Source organism: Lampetra fluviatilis, chromosome 31, assembly GCF_964198595.1.
Source record: "Lampetra fluviatilis chromosome 31, kcLamFluv1.1, whole genome shotgun sequence".
Lineage (NCBI taxonomy): Eukaryota > Metazoa > Chordata > Hyperoartia > Petromyzontiformes > Petromyzontidae > Lampetra > Lampetra fluviatilis.
Window position 1 is genome coordinate 10367882 of NC_136305.1, and position 24972 is coordinate 10392853.

Genomic DNA, 24972 nt, shown 5'->3' on the forward strand with positions numbered 1-24972 from the left:
AAATGACACACTATTTAAGCCCAATACATTATATAATTAATCTTTATTGTAAATGCATAGGTCAAGCAACTTCATGATGTACATATTAAAGCACTTTTAATATCATGCAGCACTCAAAAGTATATATTTTTTATACACCCCTGACGGTGTGTTCCACTCACCCCAGACAATGAGAGCAAGGGTAGTTGAGACAGCTGTGATGGACAACAGAAACTGGGGTCTCGCACACTCCTCGCTAATCCCGCTACAGCTCCATCATGAGAGTGTGCCTCCACATGGAGTGCTGCTATCCAGCGCATCAAGCAGCGGTTCTGCTCTGCTATTGGTGCCTTCCAGGCAACGCTCTCCGTGCGCTGGACTCAGGCCACACAGCTGCAAGCCCATGAGGAGGACATGGAGGAAAAAGGCACTGTGATGGGTGGGTGGATAGCCAGTAATTTAAATGCTTACAAATGCCCATGTCCTTAAAACCATGTGCAGCAGGCCCAGTGGTGCAAGTAAAAATATGCTAGCTTATGTGGCGAGTGATAACACTGTAGAAAGGGAACAGAGCAGCACAGGTAGTGTCGTCGAATAATTTGTCACTTGCAGTTTAAAATGCCAAAGTGTATTGAAAACAAAGTGAAAGCTCTTTGTAAACTAGTATCATATAATATGAATGCAAGGTAAACTATCAGGTATAACAAAGGCACTACAGTATTGAGTACAACAGACTAATTTGCCAGTTCAGTGGCTTGCAAATGTAAAAAGTGAACACTGCTAATTGCATACGGGTTTATATAATAGCTATAGAAATACTTTATAAAATTATAAAATCAGACTGGATTAAGCTGGGCAAGAAATCCACAGTTAATAGTTATCGTCAACACTCATATGCCTAAAAAATATGCAGATTCATCCATATTCTTGTGCAAAACATAGGTGTGGGAACACCAGCAGCAGGGAGGCACAGTGGTGCACTTTCAACTTTTGTACAGGGGGCCCAAGCCATTTACTGTGCCACCTCAAGGTTCCCCCCTTGGCTATTTAACAAGGCGCCCCGGTGGCTTCTCGCCTGCCCAGATTCCAAATCATTCCCACACGCCTGTTCACACGTCACATGCTAACACCGCAGAGAACGGAGAAACGGTGGGAAGGGGGGTGGTGCTTAAATAGAATAGTGTTACATGGAGCTGATATCTAGCGCCGTGGCGTGCACCAGGGCAGGCACGACCACCGCAGTCTCGTTGAGCTGTCCCATCTCCACGGGCGAAGGGGCTCCGGGCGGTTCCCTCCGCGTCCCCCGCCAGCTTGCCACTCCACGGCTGCCGACGGGCCTCCACACCTCGCCCTTTATGGCCGCCACCAGGTAGACGAGGCTGGCGATAGCGAGGCAGATGGCCCCCAGCACGGTAGAGAGCAGCAGGCCTCCGGGGACGGCCAGGGACATGTGCAGCGCGGCCCGCGCGTAGTAGCTCCTGGACAGAGGGCCCAGGGCCGCCACGGCCGCCGTCACCAAGCGCTGGCCGTCGCGCTCCACGGTGCCGCCCGAGGCCGCCTGACCGCGCGGGTACTCGAGCAGCACGACCAGGGCCCCGGCCGCGACGGCGTAGGCAGCGAGGCCCCAGCTGCTGAAGCGGCCCGCGACCGCCACCAGCCCCCCCGCCGCCAGGATGAGGCCCGAGGCGAGCGCCTGTTCGTTGGCCCACGGCCCCCACTCGCCCATGACGAGGCCTCTCCTCCCAAGCACCTGCAGGGAGATTGGGATGAGAGAATTGTTAATCCACTGTTGGATGAGGGTCTCCCCACACCGTTCAGGTTGTCCGGGTTGTTTTTACCATACATTTGCATTTTTTTGCGAGATGTTAATTACCTTGCCGAGTATGAAGGAGGTCGTGGGACTGATCCCGACCCTAACTGCCTGTATATTTGGAGTTTTCATGTTCTCCACATGGTCGCGTGGATTTTTCTGTCCTCGGGTTTTCCCCTCCACATTTATAAACGTGCGTTGAGAGTACAGTATCTGGCTGCTATACATTTCCACATGATAAGCCACATCCGTTGAGGTCGGCTTCTGAAAAAGAGCTATATAGATCAGTGGGCCTTACCTGTGGAAATTGTTTTTAAAGTTTACTGCACTGCCCTCTGGCGCACAACACGCGGAACCGCGACAATAAAAGCGACATTCCTGCAGCAGTCGTTCTGTCATCGCCCCGTGCTCCTCCCGGAGACTCGGCGAGACGCGTCAAGGACACATGCTGCATAGCGCCATGTGTTTAGATGTCGCCCTGCGAAAACTTGTGGAAGTAATGCAAACCCCCATTCCTCTCCCATCCCAAGCGATGCACGGGGTTGACACTTCAACCCCCGCAATCAGGATGACAGCTCTCAAGTCTCACTCTGCCCCGCGATCAGTCTAACAATATGAACGTTCACGTTTAACCAACATCACCGCCGTCGTCTAAGCCATCACTCCATCACCAACATCTCGTGAATATCCGCGAAAACTCTCAATCATCACTTGCTAACCGCACAATCGTTACCACTATCACAATGACCATCATGCCTACGACCGCCATGACCATCAACATCACCACCCACCATCATCACGACCCCCATCACCACCATCTGAACATCAGCATCGCTTCCATAACCAGTATCCACGACCACCCAAATACCATCATCCTCACCATCAACATCATAAACACCGCCACTACCAGCATCCCTACCACTATCAACAACCATCACCAATCACGATCACTATCGTCACTTCCACCACCACCATCATCACTACTATCATCATCACTACTATCATCATCACTACCATCATCATCACTACCATCATCATCACCACCACCATCATCACCATCATCATCACCACCACCATCATCACCACCATCATCACTACCAGCAAAAGACAAAGATGCCCCCACCCCCCGTATAGCCGGAGCAGACTGATGGTTCCGTGAGCACCTACGAAGGGCCAACACGGCACACGGTACGGGGTGTGTGGCCAGCACCGCGCCCGGCCGCCTTTGTCTCCCTCGCGGCGTTGTATACGCGTGGCACCAGCTCCCCGTGTGAAGCCGAGTGGACCAACGGGTCGTCGGCTTTCGGAGCCCCGTGCGCGTTAACCACGACACTACCGCGCCCCACAGCGACCACCGACCCAGACGACTGCCCTCGCGACCGCCGCCTCCTCCTGCTGCTCACTCGTGATGGAGGAGGGGGAGGAGGAGATGGAGGAGGAGGGGAGATGTCCTCACCGCTGCGGCAGCAGCGGCAGCGGGGGCCGCCTCAAGGGCGGCGGCGGCGGCGCCAAGGAGCGGGGCCCGGGACGGTGGTGACAGCGGCGGCCATGGGGCGGCCGGGGGGGGTCCGGGGAGACACGGGGGGGGGGGCAGGGGGAGGTGGGGGGGAGGGCAGGGGGAGGTGGGGGGGGGGCAGGGGGAGGTGGGGGGGTAGGGGGAGGTGGGGGGGTAGAGGGAGGTGGGGGGGGGGTAGAGGGAGGTGGGGGGGGGGCAGGGGAGACACGAGGGGGGGGGGGCAGAGGGAAATGGGGGGGGGTAGAGGGAGGTGGGGGGCAGGGGGAGACGGGGGGGGCAGCGGGGGGGGGGGGGCAGCGGGGGGGGGGGGGCACGAGGGGGGGGGGGTGCGCTCCGTTACTCGCCGCCGATACGCGACTACGAGTCGGGTATCGATTCTTCCTCGCACCGATTCCAACTACAGTCCTCGATATCGTGGGAGGCGTCGTTTAAGTTGATCCATCGCGGTGTTTGTATCGCGACGCGGGGCACGAGCGAAGCCGTGCATTGATGACTCGCGATGGCGCATTGGAGCGATCGCGTCAATCGATCAATCGGTGATCGTGTTCCCGATCCCACGCAGAGGCAACGCGCGCACGTCGGGATCGATCGCTTGGGAGAGATTTCCTGCAAATCCTCCAGAACACAGCAGAAGTAACATCAGCAGCAGCAGTAAAGTGAGAGTGTGTGAACGCATAGGGGCACGAAGAGAACGGGGCCGAGTTGCGGAGCAATGTGAACGAGAATTATCGATCGCGTTGTTGTTTATTTGATCCGGATCGATATGGCTGGAGGCGGATCGAACGGACGGCGACTGAAGCTTTGCGGCTGCTGAGGGCAGGTGGCGCTGTGACTCCATCGACGCTGCGCTCACAAAGTTTAAAGATCCCGTGGAAAGTGAATGAATAAGTAATATTAAAACATACTTTTTAAAAAACACGCTTTAATGAAATGTACTAGTACTGGCAGAACTCCACGACTCCAGGAAAGGGGGCCCGAAGCTTGCCACAACGTAAGGAACCGTGGTGATTTACAGCCAACGTGAGTTGAACGTGGACAATTAGACCCAAGCCGAAATATAACATAAACAATGCACTATGAGACCTCCTTTACCAGTGGCAAACTATAGTAGTAGGTTTTTACCCTTTAAACTGGTGCAAAACTGACACCTTTATCCAAGGCATCATGTTTGCAATAACCACAACACAAGCAGTCAAAATGCAAACAAAAAGAAAACACAACTCTGATAATGTTATCAGAGTTGTTTTTCTTTTTGCAAACAAAAAGAAACAACTCTGATAATGTTATCAGAGTTGTTTCTTTTCTTTTTGTTTGCAATTTGACTGCTTGTGTTGTGGTTATTGCAAACATGATGCCTTGGATAAAGGTGTCAGTTTTGCACCAGTTTAAAGGGTAAAAACCCACTACTATATAAACAATGATTGCTTTAAAAAAATGTTTTTTTTATGATATAATATAGTATTGTCATCAGTATGACATACGTATACTAAGTTTGCAGTCGATACCACATTGGGAAGTGGGTTAAAATTGAGTTACAAGATTTGAGGATACGACAGAGTGAGTTAAATAAAAGCGTGTAAAATAAATAAAAAATCAAGAATAAGTTTTAGCCTTTCTGGCAATAAAACAGGAAGCGTTAAGATGTTCTAAACACCAAATAGATGCATTTTGCAAGGCGGCAAGTCAGCATTAACCACACACACTACGTGTGGTGAGCATGCAAACAAAACGTGTTCTGATAACACTGTAACTAAATAAATGTTCCTGGGTAGGAAGTGTTATTTCCTAATTGCTTATGCCTCAAAAGTACAGAAAATGGATATTATTCCCCGCAAACTTTGCTTTTGTGACCAAGACAGTGATATTTTGAAATGTACTTATTTTCAATGAGAAAACGGGCGAGTTTGTGTCTTTCGTTCACGTAAAGTCCTGGTCACAAAAGCAAAGTTTGTGAGGAATAATAGCCAGTTTCTATACTTCTTAGGCATAAGCAATTAAAAATTAACACTTAGTACCCAGGAACAAAAATTGTGTTACATAGTGTAACAATTTATGCATTGTCTTTGAGACTGATTGGCCTACACCAGAGAGATGTGTAAAGATGTTTAAACACCAAATATAGGTAAGATAGCACGTACGTATTTTTTTCTTACCACGAATTAAGGGACCCCTGTTTAGCCAGTTTCCCGAGTGCTTGAGTGCGGCAGCAATGGAACGAAGGAAAAAACCCGCAATATTGCAGAGAGCGAGTTACAGGGCCCTCAAGGAATGTTTCACAATAACGTAATTCCTCTTGTGAGCAACGAATTAACAATCAATAATAGGGGTTTTCCCCTTTTTTCTGGCGACAAAACTGAAACCTTTTGCAAGGAATCATGTTTACATTAACCACAATACTTGCAGTCAGAATGCAAACAAAAAACACACCCTGATAATTTATGCATTGTCCTTGAAACGGATTGGTCCACATCAGAGACAGCTTTCCTTAGAGCCTAGTCTCATACCTGTTCGACCAGATGATGCCAAAAGGCGCATGGAGGGGAAAACCCCTATTATTATATTTTGGTACTGGCAAAGGAGGCCTCATGATGAATTTTACAATCGTTTAATTAACAAGATTATTTTTCGTTGCCATGTTTCCCCAGTAAAGGCTCAGCAAGTCCCAATACTCTTTTGTCAAGTTGCATGGCAGTCCGGGGCGGTGTGTCATCCCAGGAAGCCATTAGCTCAGTGGACTTTGCCTGGTAAAATAAAACAGTTTAGTGTTTTGTATATATTTTTTAGTGATTTACTTATATTTCAGAAACTTTGCACTCATCATGTTTATTGTTGTTGTAACGTTCTGACCAGTCCCTACTAGGCATCTGTGAAAAAAGAGCTTGAAAGCTCATCGGATTCCTCCAGTATAAATACATATTCAATTTCTGAATTGGCACCAGTGGAACCATCAACCGCATCGGAACATCGTCAACGGCCGATGCGCACATCTCCTGCGTACATCTTCTGCGCACATCTCCTGCGTACATGGGAAATTACATACACAAGCCACTGGAGAGCGATTGTGGCCATGCATCCCAAACTGCAGACCACGCAGTAAACCTCTAGAGGCACAAAGACGTACATATTGACTACATGGAGATACATAGAGACAAATAAAGACACAGAGACCCATATAGACACATTAAAGACAATTCACGGCCATGCAACCCAAACTAAGGACCTTACAGTAAACCCAGAGACAAATAGATACATATAAACCCATAGAGATAGATAGACATAAAGCCAAGCCAGTGTATTGCGATTGTGTGGAGAGCGGTGGTATAGCGGTTGACACGCTGCGCTACGAACCTGAATGCCCGAGTTCGATTCTCACTCACGGCCAACACCAGTGACGATTAGCTGAGACTGGTCCTGGGCCTTCACTAGGTCGACTCAGCCTCAATGAGTACCTGGTGCGGTGTGTAAACATCGCGAATGAGGAGACAAAGGCGGTCGAGCGTGATGCTGGCCACCCACCCCCTCGTGTGCCATTCTGGACTTCATAGGTGCTCGCTCACAGCATTTGCCCCAACCGGTCTATTAAGGCTATACGGGGGATCTTTGTTTTGTATGCATGCATGTATTTTTGTCGGTCAGGCTTGTGTGTGTATATATGTGTGTGCGAGTCTTTGTGTGTTGGGTATGTTTATCTCACCTTCCATCTCGGTGTGCATGCCTGTAGAGTTTAGAGGGTGGGCGAGAAGTCCCTATACCCGCGCCTCACCATGTTCTACTTGAACACAGAGGTAAAGGGATATGGAGACTTCCCGTCCGCCCTGTATGTTTAGCGTGGGTACCAGTCTGTGAACATGTTCGTTAGTGTGTATCTCTAATATCTGGTTATATCCGGTTGCTCCATAACCTGCGTCTCCATGTCTGTATGCGTGCGTCTCAATTGTCTGACTGCCCCAGCCTTCACCAACCCACTCATTCACCCTTCACTCACCTGTTGCACGGACACCTTACCTGGACGGGCTTGTCCCTGGGAGTGGGGGGGGGTCTCTGAGCGTCGGACAGCAAAAGTTGACTTCGTGTTCTGCCGCCACTGATGGACGGGACCCGCGGGTCATTATCTAGCGATGGTATTCATCCGTCTCGCCTCCTGGCTCCCCGTCTCGCCTCCTGGCACCCCTTCAAAGTTGCTGCATTCCTCGCATTCCCCGCGGAACTAGGCCATGCCGTGCCTTGAGAACATTGCTACCCACGGGCAAGATGCAATAACTGTGTGGGGTTATAGTCTTCACCAACCCGCACGGACCAGCGCGGTGAAGTATGGTCGAGGAACCACCATCATCGGCAACGGCATTAATCCAACTTTGTCATGTATGTCATGTTTAAATACGAGTGCGATACTCAACTTTATTCCAGGTGAATATTTCTCAAATAAAATGTGACTATAAACGTCGTTTAGGAGTTTTTTTTCCGAGACAACTTACGTTACAGAAAGTTTGTTTCATTTAATACGGTATTGATTCATGTTCGTCAGTTCGTGCTGTATTTTCGATTTATTCTGTAATGCAATTATTTTACTTTGATTTATATTTTGTTATTTCACTGATTTATTTTTGATTAATTGTTGTACTTAGTTCCTTGTTATTGCTTTTGTAATTTTAATTAGCCTGGTCACTTGCAAATGAGACTTACTCTGTCTCTTGAGTTCTCACCCGGCTAAACAAAATAAACCAGACAAAGGCTTGTAGATGAGTGTACAACAGTGCGGTCCATTCACACGTGTATCAGCAGGGGCTCTGATAGTGTGCACATGCCACAGTAGTTGTGTAGAACTATCTGTTATAATAATGGATAAATGTTGTATTGTATGTATGTTGAAGTTATTTTGCACCGTACGTACGCCAAACGTGCAAATCGGAGGTGCATGTTGTGGTTTTACTCTCCAACACACCGGTATGCTGACGGAGTAACACATTGGCGTGTTTCCTTTACGTGACAAACCTTACTAATGGGCTGTGTCCGATGGTGGTGGGTAACGACACATTTATATTTACGCAATCTAACCCCAAAAAACCCTTTATTTTGGATATTGGTCGCAAAAGTCTACGTGTTAAACCTTTAATAATGGAACTCTCCAGGCCTTAACTCAGCCGGAGCAGTCTCGAATTCTAATCCGGGACTCATTTTAACACGCCACATCCATATCGCCTTATTTTTTCTGAATCCAGTTTATATTGTGACAGGACAATAATATAGGATTGTTATTCATCGGCGTACTATGTATTCTATTGGTTAGTGCCTTACGCTAATAATCCATACTCTTAAGCCAGCCTAGCACAAGTGGGAAATCATAACTTGGAACTCTCTGACCTCAGTCCATTATACAATAAACTGAGTCCCACAACCAGAGCGTATTACTGTCACTGATGTCTGTGCTGTATTTCACTTCTGTTGCACACTGAAAGCTTGGTTTGTCAATTATTTATTTGCATACAATGATGTAAATCCTGCAGGCGGGGGATTTTGGGGTGAGTCAGATGGCGTTTTGTGTATTTGACTGTCGCCTGTGTAATCTAAAGCACTGCCAGGAAACGTCGCGTCTTGAGCGTATTGTTTCATTTCATTCCTCACCCTTGTTCGCCTTCTATGCAGAATATAAAGATGTGTTTTTTTTTATTCAATAATCCCACCATATTGCATGTGCAATAGAGTGGTGTCAATTCTACATTCAGTGCTACAAAGCCAATATTGCACTCAAATATATGGGGATGAATTCGAAAACCAACATTTACGGATTCACTCATATGGCAGATCAGAATTGGCCTAAAGTTCTATCACCTATGTCTCGTGATAAACATCTACACATACACGATCGGCATAATCGGTGAACCTCGTAATTCGCCTCCGGTGGAGTGGACGCTAAAGCCGGATATCCAGAAGAAAGCGAGCAAAGCCCGCTGCCGGTTCATCGTCAGCCATGATCGATCAACTGCTAAGTGAAGGCCCCCCACGCCATCAATATCTCGAAGTTCTGCGATGGCGCAATCCATCTCGCGTCCACACAACGAAGCTCCTTCTCATCGCCCCATCTCCGATGCGGTCGTTCTCTCGGGCGCGTTGGCCTCATATTTTCGATACCAGCCTTGTCCATTTGCTATCATCACGTAGACCGGTTACGATATACTACATAGTGCGGGAAGCTGCACGGAAGGTGATTGCCACGCATCCCTGATGAATGACGCTAGGCAGCCCATCAAACTTATTTAGATTATTTTGCTGCCATAAATGTACACGTGGTATGCCACTTTGTTGACCAATAATTAGTTTCCAGGTCGCTTCTGAAAAATAAGTTAATAGCTCAGTGGGTTTACCTGGTCAGAAAAAAATCGTTTATTTTTACGTATCTTTTCTAAAGTGATTTGTTTACCTTTCCTATATGCTACACTCATGTCGTGTTTTTGTTGTAACGTTCTGAGCCGTCCCGACTGGACATCTGTGAAAAAGAGCTTCATAGCTCATCGCATTCCTCCAGAATCAATATTCAGATTCAGAAACCTGCTCAGCTGCACCAGCTGAACAGCTTTGCCAAACTACCAGCTGAGCCAGCTATGCCAGTTTTTGCTCAGCAACGGCTATGCCAGCTGACGCCCACCCCCCCCCGCTGTTGTGTGTGTCCGCCGTAACACGCTCCCGACGCATCACGCGTCCGACTCGACTCAACACACGTGCCCGATTCAATACACGTGCCCGACTCAACACACGTGACCGCCGCAACACACGTGACCGCCGCAACACACGTGCCCGTCTCAACACACGTGACCGCCGCAACACACGTGTTGGACGCAACACACGACCCCGCCTCAACACACGTGCCCGACTCAACACGTGTCTCATGCATCGACTCTGGATTCTGGGGAGGGGTTGGGGGGCCGCCTCGTGGAGCCTGGAGATTCGGGCCGGGGTGAGGGGGAGGGCCCTCTTCCCCCGCCCCCCCCACCTTGCACGGCCAGCCAATCACACAACGACGAATCATCCTTACTGCGCCGGGGGACTCCGCCCCTCAGGCGCTAAGCCCCGCCCTCCGGGCGCCTAAGCCCCGCCCCGTGGCGTCTCCCCGCGGCCACGTGGAGTGACGCCGCTGCCGTCACTACAGGCAACGGAGTCCCCCTCCCCCATCTCTCAGCTCGAGTGGTTTCTGGCCAAACAGTGGCAAACACCCAAACCCGTTGATTCAATGAATTGTTGCACAAACCTTGCTGATAACCCCCACACAGTCCAACATAGACGGCTCGCTATAAAATACACGCGTATAAAACACACGTGGAATACGCACACGCTCATAAAACACACACACACTTAAAACCACTCCACTGTCACACACACACTCGGCTGTAGCACTCGACTGGAGTGTGACACACACGCACAGACGACGATGAAGGGCGGCCCAGTCAATGATTAGTGCGCGTGGTTAATTATTTTATAAGAACTCAAATTCCCGGGCGCATATGCAGTGTACCAACATCTACCGTTTCTCAGCCAATGTTGAATGCGGTTCATAAGCAAGCACTATCATCATCATCATCGTATTTAATCGAATTGTCCATAAAAGCCGCAGTAAGTCGATAATCGAGTCTCCTCTGCATTGGGATGTTCGGCGTTTTGCTTCGCGTGCGGGCAATGCAGAGCACCTGGAGAAAACCCCACCACGTGCACCAGGAGCTAACACTCGGCAGCCCGTAGAGACTTGCAGGGACACACGGGAGGGGGAGGGGAGGCGTTGGGAGCTTCACGAATCTCTCCGTGATCCACCAACCCTTGCCTTCAAAAGCGCCGTCTCACAGGTGTGCACCACCACGCCTGGACTCACTACAGGTGAGACGGAGGCTCGCACCGCGTGGCAGTATCCAGGTGTGAGTTTGTTTAAAATGTTCTACAAAGGGGAGCGGTGGTGCAGCGGTAAGCGCACAACGCTACGAACCCGCCCACCCGAGTTCGTTTTCCGCTCGCAGTCAACATCGACGACGAACACATAAACTTGTTGTGGGATTACCCTAGGTCGACTCAGCCTTAAATGCGTACCTAGGTCCCAGTGTGTTAAACACTCGGGCAGTGGTGGGGGGGGGGTCTTTGTGTGTATGGGCGTGTACAGGAGTGTGTGGCGTGCACAGGTGTACCGGTGTGTGGGGCGTGCACACGTGTACACGTGTACAGGTGTGTGGGGCGTGCACAGGTGTACCGGTGTGTGGGGCGTGCACACGTGTACACGTGTACAGGTGTGTGGGGCGTGCACAGGTGTACCGGTGTGTGGGGCGTGCACACGTGTACACGTGTACAGGTGTGTGGGGCGTGTACTCGTGTACACGTGTACAGTTGTATGGGGCGTGCACGTGTCGACGTGTAGAGGTGTGTGTGGGCGTGCACAGGTTACCGCCCACACGCAGCTCCAGGTGTGAAGAAGTTGGGAGACCGCCGGCTTCCTCGTTGCGTCCGACCTGTCGTCTCGTCCTGCGAGCAGGTGAGCGCTTACGGCGAGGCCGAGCTTGCTTTGCACTCACGGCCGCGAGGCTGCAGGAGAGGGAGGGAGACGATGAGAGTGTAGTGCAAGCAGAGAGAGAGAGAGCGACCTTCTGCCACAGGCTAGATTTGCGAGTAAGACCGCACACAGTACCTGGCGAAGCTCAAAGCAGTTTGAGCGAAACGTCGCCCCAGTTTGATGTTAAATTCGGTCATGCGAAGTTTTAAGAAGCCAGGACGTGATCGACACAGTATCGCGTATATATACTGTACCACCTTTTGTAATCGTGAAAACCTCGGGCGGTTAGTGGCAAGCATTCCCACCCCCACAACTAATAATAGACCATTACAGTTACTTGATCAGATGTAGGCAGTAGTGCCAGGGTGGAGTGGCCGGTGTCTGTGAGCCGGCTTGGGGTTTTTTTTCTTTCCCTTCCATCTTTGCGTCGAAGTGGTGGGCGAGAGAGCCGGTGGTGTCCGCCCATCCCGGCGTGAAGTCGCCAGACGCGCTTCCTCGTGTAGCTCAACGTGAGCGAGATCACCTTGAACCTTCCTCGTCAGGTGCGCGATTTCGACAAACGCCACTGGGTGTCTCGACGTAGCATTGGCCTCGACCGCAACGTTTAAGTGAATGCTACGACCCACGCTCGTTTTCGGGTTTTTTTATTCACCCCGACTACCTAAGCCGGTGCACGTTTGATGAGATTGCGTGTAAAAAAAGTTTCTTCACTACTACCTAAGTCGCCGAAATCTCATCACTCTCCTTTGTAAATAGCCACCTTGGTATTTTTGTACATACAGTATTTTTTATTGTGATTGCTATTTAGATTTTCTTTTTACTTGGCCTTATTCGCATTGTGCTGTATTAATCTATTGTAACGTTTCACCTACACGTGTTGAATTAAAATGTATATTTAAAAAACATTGTGTTAGTTCAGGTGACCCAAGAAATCCTTACCAACGAAGCAACCGTTTCACTTCTGCGCTACAACCGCGGTGCTGTGCGTTTATAAAATCTCCTGCTTAAATCAAATCAAGGATACTAAGCAACATTTAATTTGTTTGAAACGGTGATCGAGGCTATTATTTCCTCTGCTGTTGGTGCTTGAGCACGCTGCTGTGTTGTGTTGTCCATCGCAGCTGCTACCATGAAGCTGTGTATTACAACCCTGGTGATGTGCCTGACGGCGGTGCTGACGGTCGCCACTGCATCCATGACCAAGAGGAAGCCGCAGACACTTTCTCGAGGTGTGCTACCCGCATCCAGACACGGCCATTGCGGCCTTCTTCCGGGAGGGTGCAGCGAAGGACCTCCAATTTTGATTTCAAAACGTGTCGATCACACGAGCGGCGGCGATCTGTTGGTGAAGCACTTCTCCGGGCCCGCATTGGCCATAGGGCAAATACCCGGTGGGCCGGTATGTGTGGGGAAAGAAAAAATGTAATCGGAGTAAAAAATATTTTATCACATTTAATGTGAATGCTTCATTGCTTATTCAAGCTCTCAGTTGGCATTGAGTCCCCGTATTCGGCAGCCCCAAAGATTCGTCCTCACCTGCCCATTTGTTTTTTTTTATCAGCCCAAAAGGCCAATTTGGACCGGTGCCTGGGCCGATTTTAGTCCCAGTTCGTCACTGAGCACCTCCTATTAGCACGGTTGGCTATGTACGGTGCAAAAGAAAATCAATATCCATACGAAGCGGATTGAGGGAACATAGTCAAACAAGTAGATGCACGTCGTGCGTTCCCCTGCTCTCCTAGCAACATTGTTCGGAATTCCCTCCCATCGTTGGTTTTTTTCCCCAGAGCTCTTATAACCTTGCTTTAGTCAAGAAATGCAACTTGAATAGTTTTCTTTGTGGTTGCTGACTGCTTGGTGTTTTGGACCTTTGGGCTTGTTGTGCTCGGCAACTTTGATTGGGGAAATAAAGACCAGAAAGTTCCATCCTAAAATCACTTTGCTGCTATTGAGTGAATTGTATTGCTTCCACTGGCCACCCTTTCTGACTCTTCCTCTGATCTTCCCTCCTCGCTTCTGTCACCGTCTCCTGGCAGGGTGGGGCGATGAGATCGAGTGGGTGCAGACCTACGAGGAGGGGCTCTTCAAGAGCCAGAATTCGTAAGTTCATTTCAAAGTTCCGTTTTATCTGCAAATGTTATCAATTGTATCCTGCTAAGGGTTGTTCACTGCAAATGCCAATCGCTTCCTTGATTTGAACATTTCTATCAGCGTTGGGCACTTAAGGGGAGCCTCGTGGCTACTAGACATGTGAAAAAAAGCTTTATAACTCATCGGATTCTTCCAGAATAAAGAAATATTCTGATAAATGAACGGTGGGCAGTTATTTCATGGCCACTTTGTGTGTGATGCCCTTAAGGAGGCCTTTGTGTCCCATTTTGCTCTCAGCTTTGGCTGTGGTGTAAAGTGACCCTGCCCTCTCCTCACCCCCAACAGCAACAAGCCACTGATGGTGATTCATCACCTGGAGTCTTGCGAATACTGCCAGTGTAAGTCTTTACTGGCACACACACCGGCCCATCATGGCACAATGTTCAACTCTAGTAATAGGTTTTTACCCTTTCAACTGGTACAAAAACTAACACCTTTATACAAGGCATCATGTTTGCAATAACCACAACACAAGCAGTCAAAATGCAAACAAAAAGAAACAACTCCGATGATGATAATGATATGCACTGTCCTTGAAGTTGATGGTCCACACCCGAGACAGCTTTTCTTAGAGCCTAGTCTCCATTGGTGTTGGACCAGATGACGTTGACTGCTTGTGTTGTGGTTATTGCAAACATGATGCCTTGTATAAAGGTGTCAGTTTTTGTACCAGTTGAAAGGGTAAAAACCTATTATTATATTTTGCCACTGGTAAAGGAGGTCTCATAATGTTCAACTCGTGTGTGCCCGGTCAAATCACAAACATCCGTTCATTGATGTTTCTTTCTGCCCAGCCCTCAAAAAAGCATTTGCCTCATCACAAGGGCTGCAGAAGATGGCAGATGAAGATTTCATCATGCTCAATCTCATGGTAAAGGGTCTTTTTTTTGCGGCCATATTTTGTGGGGGGGAAAATGTGCGGGAGAATAAGAGAACTCTCTCTTGCGTCTCCAGAGGACTGTGTATGTCACATTGCAATTTTACTCAATAGAAATAAGGCACACATGCTGCTAATGCGATTACAGCATCATCTCCTGCTTGGTTGCTTTACGACGCTGCGAGCGTCCTGTTGTGCCGCGACTAATGCACAAGGGTGTCCCACGTGCGCGCGCGCCAACAGCACGAGACGACGGATAAGAACCTGAGCCCGGACGGGGCCTACGTGCCGCGCATCATGTTTGTGGGTGAGTGATTCCCAGCACGGTCTGCTGAGCCACACACGCACACACACCTTGTCATGAGCACAAAGAGGAGCAGCCAGGGAAACCCTCAGAGAACCTCGTCAACTGTCTAAATATGTCAGCTTTGTTGCTGCCGTCTGTAGAGTCTTGTAGCAGACGGTGGTGATGACGTTCATGTTCTGTGGCAGATCCATCCCTGACGGTGAGAGCTGACATCACGGGACCCTACCACAACCGACTGTACACCTACGAGCCCAAGGACATCGATCTCCGTGAGTACCACCACAGCCCTGTTTTGCCAAGTTGCACAGAAACCCTACAGTACATTTTCCTCGATGTAAATGCATGCCCTTTCCCCTATGACCAAACCGCCCAGAATGTGCCTGATCACCTCGGATGAAGGAAGTTAAGCTGGGTTTGTTCCTCCGTTGTACTTGGCTGGGTGAGCACCACCCATAAACGGGTTGTAAGGGGCTCTGAGATGACAAGGTGAGCAGGAGAGGGCACTCGGTGAAATACGTCGTCGTTACTGCACATCTATCCTCTCACGTCCATAATCCCCGCCTTCACTGATCCCACGCAAAATATGAAAACATCATAACCCGCACAACCTCTATGGCATGGAGGAGGGTCCCTCTCATCCAGCAGTGGATCAATACAATGAGCTGGTACAATGTAAAAACCGTGTGTGCCCAACCTTCGCCTATGTGCCGGTCTTAAAACTGCCTCTGTCCGGTTTCTCCTCCAGTGATGGACAACATGAAAAAGGCCAAGCAGCTGCTCAAGAACGAGCTGTAGGGCAGGGGCCCTCTCCCATCAGGCGCACGTGGTGGCACGGTGCAGTGCCTCCGTGCGTCTGTGCGCTGCCTCTGGCCTGCAGTATCCCTAACGTGGACTCGGGGAAGGGTTACAGAAGACGCACACAAAATAACAAGCACACACTGATAAATGTCTGTTGCCTTGTATGTTATTTTTCTTTCTCTAATCGATTTACAAGCATGTTTTGTTTTCCCCCTTTCGCAATTGTGCTTTCTAAGTGTTGTATTTTGTGTTACAGGTTAATGCCTCCGTAATTTTTTTTTCACCGAAATCATCCCATGCGACATTTTTATTTTAACACGCATCTGTGAAGTACATGTTTGCAGTAATGAAATGGAAACTTACTGAAGCAACAACGTGGACATCTCTAGGTGCGTGCAAGTGTGTCTGGTTGTTAAAATAAAAGTCAAAACCCGTGTGGCCATCGTGTGCGATCGTATTCTGTGCACAATTCCACAGAGTAGCATCATTTTTACCCCCGATACATATGAGCTCACGAGACCCAGCAGCAGTGTGCATTGTGTGGCTCTGGAGGAGCCACAATTTTGACAGGCGCACAGCTGCACCTTGCCGGCACTTGTGTTAAAGGCACGGGGTGGCTTTTAACTGCTGTCGACATCGCAGCAGAACTGAATGGCCTCGTTGCACAGGAGGAGGGAGTGGGGGGTGCAGTTACACGAGGTGTTTGGAAAGGGCGTTAACGCCAACCAATGCTCCAAACAAAACGAATGCAGCATTCAAAGTGCGCATTGCCCTGCCCCTGAGCATTCTAGCAAAGGTCAAAGCGACTGCTACCCCCATTCAGCTGAGGAAAGAGGGAGCGGTGTGTCAACCAGGTAGGTACACGGGCAGAACCGAGCCTCCTGGACTCTGCTCTAAGCTATGCAACTGGGGGGTGGGGGAAGCCTGGTTTTCCAGTTCCCCCAGGTACAGCCAAGTGACGTGAACGCGTATAGAAATGCACGCGCTAATGACTTCCCAGGACAGCCCTCACTGACTCGTAACCTTTTTGAGATGGATCTTCGAGTCATTTATTTTAAGAGGTGTTCGTGCCAGGGAGGAACCAGAGAAAACCCACACGTAAGAGGAGATAATGTTCAATAGTAAACACAAGACGGATTCTAGAACCTACTTGCTGTGCTGGCTGTCTCTGCCCATTGAGTTGAAGTTTCAATACTCCGTGTTCCACCAACCCTTGCTTCCAAAGCACCATCATGCTTGGCCATAACCCATGGCAACTGATCGTATCAACGCCCTTTCGCGTGTGTAGGGGGGGGGTGATGTGTGTAGGGGGCTGTGGGGGTAGGGCAAGCCTGGTCGACTCGCCGAATTGGGTTTCATTAGCTCAAAGGGCCTTTGTGGAGAATAAAGCAAAGCTCGGGTGCTTTGAAATGAGATTTCAACCAGCTTTCCAGGACGGGCAATTCCAGTAAATGCTCATCAATCAGGCATTATTTGAACACGGGGACTGCAAGAACATTGTATTTCACGGTCGGGACGCTGGTAAATTTCCACTGAACACGGGTGGATGCGTCTGGATCATGGACAGGTCTCGCCCGCCGGTGTCTTCGCCAGCGGCCCTATTCCTGTTACATCCGCCCTGAGGGAGGTGTGCATCGTGTACCCCCTGGTTCTTTCGTGGCGCTGTGAGCTCGGGCACAGGAAAGATCGGATTGCCAGATACGGCGTTACAGTGAGTGTATTCGTGTCGCCACCTACTGCTTGAACCAAGCCAAACACTTTGCCTCTGAATCACATCTAAAACTGTTGGTCTCAAGCCCAGCGCATATGAATCTTATGGCGGGACCCCGAGGTCCCACATGCCCCCGGCTCTCGCATAAACTGCGTTGCAACGTCTTTTTATGTCTGTTGAAGGCGAACGATACGGCAATATATTCCTGTCGACGAGCTCTACACGATGCGCTAATCAAAGTATAAAAGTGTTGTTTCTTCTGCGCATTCGTCCTCGCTGCTGCGCTTGGACGACGCGACAACAGAATGATCCGCGCCAGGTGAGTCACGGCGTTTGTGTGCGCGGTGGGACGGAGTCGCCAAAAATAAGGAAAATAATTACGATTTAGACTTCCGTTTATGGCGGGACCCCAGGGTCCCGCCATAAGGGTCATATGTCCTGGACACTTCCACCCTAACCCCGCCCCGCAACTATTATTTAAACATCACTGGTAAGTAAATCACGTCGAAATGTTCGTATGCTTTAGGAATGGAGCGTAATTGCATATCGTCATTTGTCAATTCACTGCTAGATGGTCTCACAACGCAGTATTCGCCATACTTCAACGTACATTGACTGAAACGGCATAGGGAGAGCCTTCAGTAGCGAAATGACAAGTGTTGGCAGCAGTGCATGTTAACAATGTCGCAAAAAAAAAACCATTTCCAGTAATCGGCCGTTTCGGGAAATGGACTTTCGTTAGAGTAGATGACAGATTGGATTCTAGTTGGAGATAACAAAAAAAACCTCGGTGAAACCAGTTTATCAACAATTTTGTGGGTGGATTCGCTATTCAACATCCGTTTATGGAAATGCTGTCGATAAATTAGCTTTAATATTTGAAGGTAGTAGGCAGTGTAGTGCAACATTGAATCTAATGATCGTATCTCTTTAGGGGCGAACGTCAAAAAACTTTAGCCCACTATATATATTTCTGTTTTAAGGCAATATTGACAATAGTGGTGAGTTTTTATTTTATTGGCAGTGTTTGGCAAGCAGCGAATATTCACTGGATTGAGTTTGTGAATGTCACTCATGTACTCGCACATTAAACATCTTAGCCCATCGTTCAGCCATTCTCTCACATTCCACTGTGATAGTGCATACAATTTCAAGATCAAACAAATCCGTTTCTATAAAAAAAAAGTTTTATTCCTGCTAGTTTCTGGTACAAATATTAATGCTGGCACACATAAGAACTGTTACAAAGCAATCATATAAAAAGCATTTTTGTTTTTGACGAGTGCAAAACGATGGTTATGTGTTCAGTTTGGTCGGTTGGATTTTCTGCTTCCCGCAGAGGTTTGTGGTTTGAATCTGGCAGGCTACCCTGGTTAATACTGCATGTGTATTAACAATAAAATACACGCCGTCTGTGAACACTCAAACAAAATAAAAATCGGTGAAGTCAAAGGGATGTCAATGTTATTGAAATGAAGACGTTTGGCAATCGTGGAGATATGTTGTAGCCACCCCAATCTCGGGTGGAAATCTCAATTCCTGAACTTAGGCTCTGGACCTCCAGAAGCAAACTGCATAATTAATGGTAATGCTGTCGGAGCAGTGGAGGAATTTCTCTACCTGGGATCTGAACAGACCACTGATGGACGACGTAGACCTGGAGTTATGCGCCGGATCGGCCTGGCCTCAGGAATAATGAAAGGTCTGAGCCACATTCGGTCCCAGAAACGTTTCAGTCTGGGCACCAAACTGAGAGTCTGCAGAGCTGCGTTGTCAGTTTTTCTGTATCGTGCGGAGGGCTGGAAATTGCTTCAAGCTCATTTGGATCGGCTACAGTTCTTCCACATGCGATGCCAAAGATGTCTTTTTGGCATCCGATGGTTCAACTTCGTCGGAAATGTCACCATTAGCATCTGCGACCGGTCTCCTCGCAATTGGAGGGAGATTGCTGTCACTTTTTAGATACGTCGCCTGTCTGGATGCACAATCTCCAGCAAATTGTGCACTTCAGTTGGCGGTTAACGTTTGAGGTGGACTGCGACCCTCAAACGAATGGCACCGCCATTGTGATACGTGGATCAAACAAATTACTTGAGACACTGGTATATGGCAGCAAGATCAGTTAATGCAAATGCTGTCGCAAGAGGTCACGCGTTTGGCACAACGGTCCTTCGTTGACTATGCTGATGAATCATCGCGTTGGTGGCTGTGGGGGCGGCGTGCGTGCGTGCGCTGGTGACGAGCGAGGTCGGACGACTGCAGGAAGCCCTTGCCGCAGTGGAGGCACTTGAAGGGCTTCTCCCCCGTGTGCGTGCGCATGTGGCGGTTCAGGTGCGACGACTGCGTGAAGCGCTTGCCGCAATCCTCGCACGAGAAGGGCCGCTCGCCCGTGTGCGTGCGCTGGTGGCGGTTGAGCGCCGACAGGTGCGAGAAGCAAGCCCCGCAGAGCGGGCACGTGAAGGGACGGCCGCCTCCCGCGGCACCGTCGTTCGCGCCGCCGTCCCCGCCGCGTCGGTGACAACGAACGTGCTCCACGTACTGAGCCGGCAGCGAAAACTCCTGGCCACACTCCGCACAGCCAACACACGGCACATCCTCTGCCTGTGCTGCTCCCAGAGACGGTGGCGGCTCCATTGGTGAAACAGCGTCTTCTTGATTTTCAGTGCCATGAACTTCGTCTTCCGTGGCAGAAGTCCTCTCCGGCTGTGTGAATATCTGCACAGGCGAGCCATCGTTATCCAGGTGCATCGTCAGCGATTGAGCACCTGGAGTCGCATGCACTCGGTGTTGATACCCAAGACTGTTCTCAGCCGTAAACTGATTGTCATCTTCAATGAGAACCACGCTCTGATCAAGAGTCAGGTTGGGATTCCAGAATTCTCCCAAATCTTTCTTACCACTGCCCTTGCCACAGCGTGGATTGTTGCTATTCCTCATGAGCGACGTTTTATCAACAGCCCAGTCCGGTGACCTGCCCTGGTCGTCATTCCACTTGTATGTGGGTCTGGCTGCTTTCCATTGCCTTAACGTATTTACGTTATTGCAATATTCCTTACTGGACTCTGGCACATCACCTACACACAGGAGAACCAAGCACGCTAAACATTACACAGACACACAACTGTTCAAACATTAATGCTATAGATGCCCAGTTTAGAATGAAACATGAGCTGGACCCACCGTTCTCCAGGCAATCGGTTTCCACTTCCACTTTCACGAAAGACACATCCAAGTTGTGGCCAGAAACCCCATCAGAGCTGTCAGGTGTACCTACATCGCAGCACACGAAAGAGCCCAATGGCACCTTACATGATCGAACATCACTTGAAGCTTTTCACACTTTGAATGTGTGTCAATAATTACGACGATAGCCAAGTTGGCACCTTCAACTGCACTCAAGTGCTTACATTGCTGCATTGTGTTGTCACAGTTGTGACTTTGTATTCAATCACATGCAACAATTGGACAGCAGATGCAGCCACCACTTACACCGATGGAAAAATTCAGGCGAGCCCACAGTGCAACTGCAGTCACCGATCAAAAACCATGGACCAGAAAGTAGCGCTACTTCCATCATTAGCCATCAGTCTCTTTCAGATATTTTTCATCAGGCTACTCCAGAAGCCGTCCACTGGTTCACTCACCACCATCCACGTGGCTAATTTCGAAAGAAAACAAGGCCCCACTGCAATTTCTACGAATGCCAGACTTACTTTCACTGACCGGTTCCATTTTGATGTTTACATCCCATGCACGGGATGGGTTTTGCTCCTCGTTTGCGAGCGCTCCGAAAGCATCCACAGGGGACGAAGACTCCACTGGAACAGGGCTGTCCACTGCCTCTGCACAATGACACACAAAGACAAAGATCCCTGTATAGCCTTAACAGACTGTAGGGGCAAGTGCAGTTAGCGAGTACCTACGAATGCCGGAACGGTACACGAGGGGGTGGGTGGCCAGCACCACGCCTGACCGCCTCTGTCTCCCGAGTGGCGATGTTTACACACCGCACTAGGTACTCGTTTGAGGCTGAGTCGACCTAGGGGAGGCCCAGAACCGGTTCAGATAATCATCACTGGTGTGGAACGTGAGCAGGAATCAAACCTGGGTCGCTGCGTTGGTAGAGCAGCGCGCTAACTACGACTCTACCACTCCGCTAACAACGACACACATATACGTGCACACACATAAGGGCCTATCCTCTCACACAGCACAAGATTTCACCGCAAGTGCCATCCGCTGGCAGCCAGTGCACACTTGCGCAAAGTTTGGCCGTTGTAACAGCCCTGCGTGCCCATCGCTCGCAGACCTGCTGGCACCGGCGAGCCTGTGCCCCGTGGGCTGGCGCCCGCCTGCAGCAGGCCGTCCAGGCAGCTGAACCTCTCCGCCGACTCCTGCAGCTCCTGGCTCAAGCTGCTGAGCGTGATCACGATGGCGTGCAGCAGGCTGCTGAGCAGGCTGTGCTCCCCGCAGCGGAGCTGGCACGAGTCCGTCGGCAGCGCCGCCGCCGCCACCGCCGCCTCCGCGCCCCCCAACGTTTCCGCCGCAATCCGCAGCCGCCAAACCCCTCGCAGCAGGCGCGCCAGCACAGCGTACGAGCCGAAGGGCAGCCGGCGCCGCGCGAGGGAGAGCAACTCGGCCCGGATGTGCGGGTCCTCGGCGCAGGCCAGCAGTGTATCCTCGCTGCTGATGCCCAGCTCCTGCTCGAGCGCGAGCGCCATGCTTGCGCTGGCGCCTTGCGTGCCCAGCCACGCTGAAAAACTCGTGGGGCCGCCAACAGCCACCCCAGCTGCCATCTTGCAGGTCGTCACCGTAACCCTGCGCAATCGGAAACAGATGGAGGACATTTTTTGACGCATACACACACGCGGCCGTTTTGTTGACCCACTGATGAATGATAGCCTCCCCACGCCTTGCGGCAGAGGTCGCAAACGGGTTTTGATTCCTTACCCGTACCCGGCCGCACCAGGGTCGCAAATGGGTACCCGTACCCGTTCCCTACCCGAAATGAGTGACAAACGGTTACTCACCAGTGACTCACGGCCTACCCGTACCCGGCCGCACCAGGGTCGCAAACGGGTACCCGTACCCGTACCCGGCCGGGTAGCCGGGTATCGGGTAGAGTACGGGTATCGGGTACCCGATTGCGACCTCTGCAGTGCGGGTCCTGGGTGTTATTTGACCATAGTTCACCGCTGGGTCAGCGCGGGTTGGTGAAGGCTGTGAGCATGGATATGGGTACAATGTAGAGTACAGTAATACCCCGGTTTACGTCACGTGATGCGTTCGTGAATATCGAAACGGCGTCAATCGAAGCGATTTACAGGGCAGGAGGTGGTGGAGACGGAGGCCGAGAGGCGACGGAAAACGAGAAAGGAGGGACGATGCGTGGGGGTTGAGGCGACGCAAATCACGTTGAGGTGTTTATCATAAAGTGTCGACGTATTAGCGAAACAACGCAAAAGTGGGGGGGGGGGGAGAGACGTGAATCGGGGTATTGCTGTACTACGCTGTGCTGCCCTCTGCTGACCACAACGTAGCCACACGCATGGCATGAGCAGGTGGCAGTGGGCGGTGGGTGGCACAGGGACTCTGACGCCAGCCCATCTTAGAACAGTACCGCACTTGAAGTCCGCTGCTACCATCATCTCCTCTGATCCCGGGAATGGTCAGTTATTTTAATGTCAAAACAGAGGGGTGGGGGGGGGGGGTTAAATCACATACATATAAATGTGTCGTTAAACCCGCCACCACCCGACACGGCCAAATCACGTAAACAAAACGTGCTAATTAGTTACGAGTTGGGAAGAGTAACCGATATTATGGATATAATTTTGATAGCCAAAGCCTATGCGCTAAACTGACCTTAATGTGTCAGTCTGCACCTGGATGAGAGAGAGCCGACTGCAGGTGTCTTCAGACTTGGCTCGAAGGTGAGCAGGAGATGGACAGCATGCACCTATCTGGATTCTGATGGGATAATTAATGGGATTAAACCAAACATCGCAAGGCCCTCTCGTCAACTGCTCCCCGACTCTATAATAATCACAACGGGCATCAGCTTTTGCCGTATAAAGCAACGAAGTGGGTGACGTTAAAATAAATAAAATGTAAATTGTTATTCCAAAAGCCACGTTTCAATAACGTGCTCAGCAGCATCGCCATTTACAAATGTCCGCAGGCGTGCGTTCATCCACTGCTGGAGGGGGCCCATGTGTGGACAACCACTGCACTGTAAGGTCACGGACAACTGCAGGTGTTCGTCACCTCCATGAGACACCAGTGCGGTGCATGAGCCACGGCAAGACACGCGAGGCATGTCCGGAGTGAAACATCACCGCAAACCCGCGCATCCACACACAGAGACCGCTCCCACAGTCGCGGTCCGAGACCCTCTCCGCGACTCGGCGTGGCCGCTACTGCACGAACTTAAACCACACAGCGACCACCACCAGCACAACTACCACCACCAGCACAACCACGTCGCACACGATAACCTCCTCACCTCCTACAACAACCTCCTCACTCCACCACCTCCCTCGCTCCTGTGGCCCACCCCCGGGGACGTTAAGTCGGCCTCCCACCCCAGCCCACCTCCTTGAAAGCCACCACCGCCACCACCGCCGCCGTCTCCCACGTGAATCTGCGAGTCAGGAAGGAGGCTCGGGGAAGGGCCCAGGCCTGGTGAACGCGGCCTCCCCCTGGCGGCGGCGGCGAGACTCATCGGCGGCCGCGCGCAATTGACCCGCGTGGGGGGAGTGTGCTGATTGTTACGGGCCGTCTGTGCCACGGCTGGCGGTGGGGGCCGCCACTCGGCATGCGGCCATCAGCAGTGGCAGCAGTGGCAACATCAGCAGCAGCAGGAGGATCATTATCATCATAAGGGGCCGTCCATAAATGACGTCACGCGATTTTGGACGATTTTTGACCCCCCCCCCCTCGTCACACGGCGTCACAAAAAGTCAGACCCCCCCCCTCAAATATGACGTCACAAAACTCTGCCCCCCTCCCCAAAAAAAATAAAACATGCTTCAAATCGCTTTAAACTCTTGTCATTGTAGTGCGTATTTAATATGGCGCTGCACTCTGATGTTGTAGGAGAAAACATTTATTAAAACGTCTATTTAATTAAGTAAAACGTGTTGTCTATATTTATTTAAAGTTGCGCATTTTGATGTGACGTCACATTTCTCCCCCCCCCCCCTCGTCACAAATGTCCGACCCCCCCCCCTAGGTGCGTGACGTCATTTATGGACGGCCCCTTATCATCAACGGTAGCAGGAGGATCATTACCATCGT

At 50.4% G+C, this 24972-nt stretch overlaps 3 protein-coding genes across 14 annotated transcripts; 1 reads left to right on the forward strand and 2 right to left on the reverse strand.

Annotated features, from left to right (window-relative positions):
- Positions 1–26: 26 nt before the first annotated feature.
- CYBA (cytochrome b-245 alpha chain) lies at positions 27–11767 on the reverse strand. Of its 7 annotated transcripts, XM_078871098.1 has the most exons (3): positions 7311–7389; positions 3193–3275; positions 27–1729 (listed from the first exon to the last, which is right to left on the reverse strand). In XM_078871098.1, exon 3 carries the CDS (start codon positions 1703–1705, stop codon positions 1163–1165), a length of 543 nt encoding a protein of 180 aa, XP_078727224.1. In that variant the 5' UTR covers positions 1706–1729; positions 3193–3275; positions 7311–7389; the 3' UTR covers positions 27–1162. The 7 variants fall into 7 exon arrangements, with proteins under 7 accessions (XP_078727224.1, XP_078727227.1, XP_078727228.1 ...); XM_078871101.1 differs by lacking the exons at positions 3193–3275; positions 7311–7389 and adding an exon at positions 11725–11767; XM_078871102.1 differs by lacking the exon at positions 3193–3275 and having other exon boundaries at positions 7311–7390.
- LOC144943539 (anterior gradient protein 3-like) lies at positions 7520–16365 on the forward strand. Of its 5 annotated transcripts, none has more exons than XM_078871092.1 (11): positions 7520–7712; positions 10980–11168; positions 11720–11811; positions 12263–12371; positions 12951–13058; positions 13866–13929; positions 14266–14318; positions 14775–14851; positions 15101–15164; positions 15350–15433; positions 15910–16365. In XM_078871092.1, the coding sequence occupies exons 1-11, from the start codon at positions 7520–7522 to the stop codon at positions 15957–15959; spliced, it is 1083 nt and encodes a 360-aa protein (XP_078727218.1). In that variant the 3' UTR covers positions 15960–16365. The 5 variants fall into 5 exon arrangements, with proteins under 5 accessions (XP_078727218.1, XP_078727220.1, XP_078727221.1 ...); XM_078871094.1 differs by having other exon boundaries at positions 12263–12338; XM_078871095.1 differs by lacking the exons at positions 7520–7712; positions 10980–11168; positions 12263–12371 and having other exon boundaries at positions 11731–11811.
- Positions 16366–18875: 2510 nt separating this feature from the next.
- Positions 18876–24594, reverse strand: LOC144943541 (uncharacterized). Of its 2 annotated transcripts, XM_078871106.1 has the most exons (6): positions 24179–24594; positions 23539–23643; positions 21983–22491; positions 21387–21515; positions 20854–20943; positions 18876–20747 (listed from the first exon to the last, which is right to left on the reverse strand). In XM_078871106.1, exons 3-6 carry the CDS (start codon positions 22467–22469, stop codon positions 19852–19854), a joined length of 1602 nt encoding a protein of 533 aa, XP_078727232.1. In that variant the 5' UTR covers positions 22470–22491; positions 23539–23643; positions 24179–24594; the 3' UTR covers positions 18876–19851. The 2 variants fall into 2 exon arrangements, with proteins under 2 accessions (XP_078727232.1, XP_078727233.1); XM_078871107.1 differs by lacking the exon at positions 23539–23643.
- Positions 24595–24972: the final 378 nt, after the last annotated feature.

Bases quoted from the DNA above. Each gene is read 5' to 3' on its own strand.
- CYBA (XM_078871101.1), bottom strand. From the start codon at position 1,705: ATGGGCGAGTGGGGGCCGTGGGCCAACGAACAGGCGCTCGCCTCGGGC.
- LOC144943541 (XM_078871107.1), bottom strand. From the start codon at position 22,469: ATGGCAGCTGGGGTGGCTGTTGGCGGCCCCACGAGTTTTTCAGCGTGG. The intron at 20,944-21,386 runs GTAAGTCTGGCA...GCTGCGATGTAG, and splicing joins AATGGAACCGGTCAGTGAAA to GTACACCTGACAGCTCTGAT. The intron at 20,748-20,853 runs GTGGGTCCAGCT...TCCTGTGTGTAG, and splicing joins AACCGATTGCCTGGAGAACG to GTGATGTGCCAGAGTCCAGT.
- LOC144943539 (XM_078871092.1), top strand. From the start codon at position 7,520: ATGCCGTGCCTTGAGAACATTGCTACCCACGGGCAAGATGCAATAACT. The intron at 14,319-14,774 runs GTAAGTCTTTAC...CTTTCTGCCCAG, and splicing joins GTCTTGCGAATACTGCCAGT to CCCTCAAAAAAGCATTTGCC. The intron at 15,434-15,909 runs GTGAGTACCACC...TTTCTCCTCCAG, and splicing joins GCCCAAGGACATCGATCTCC to TGATGGACAACATGAAAAAG.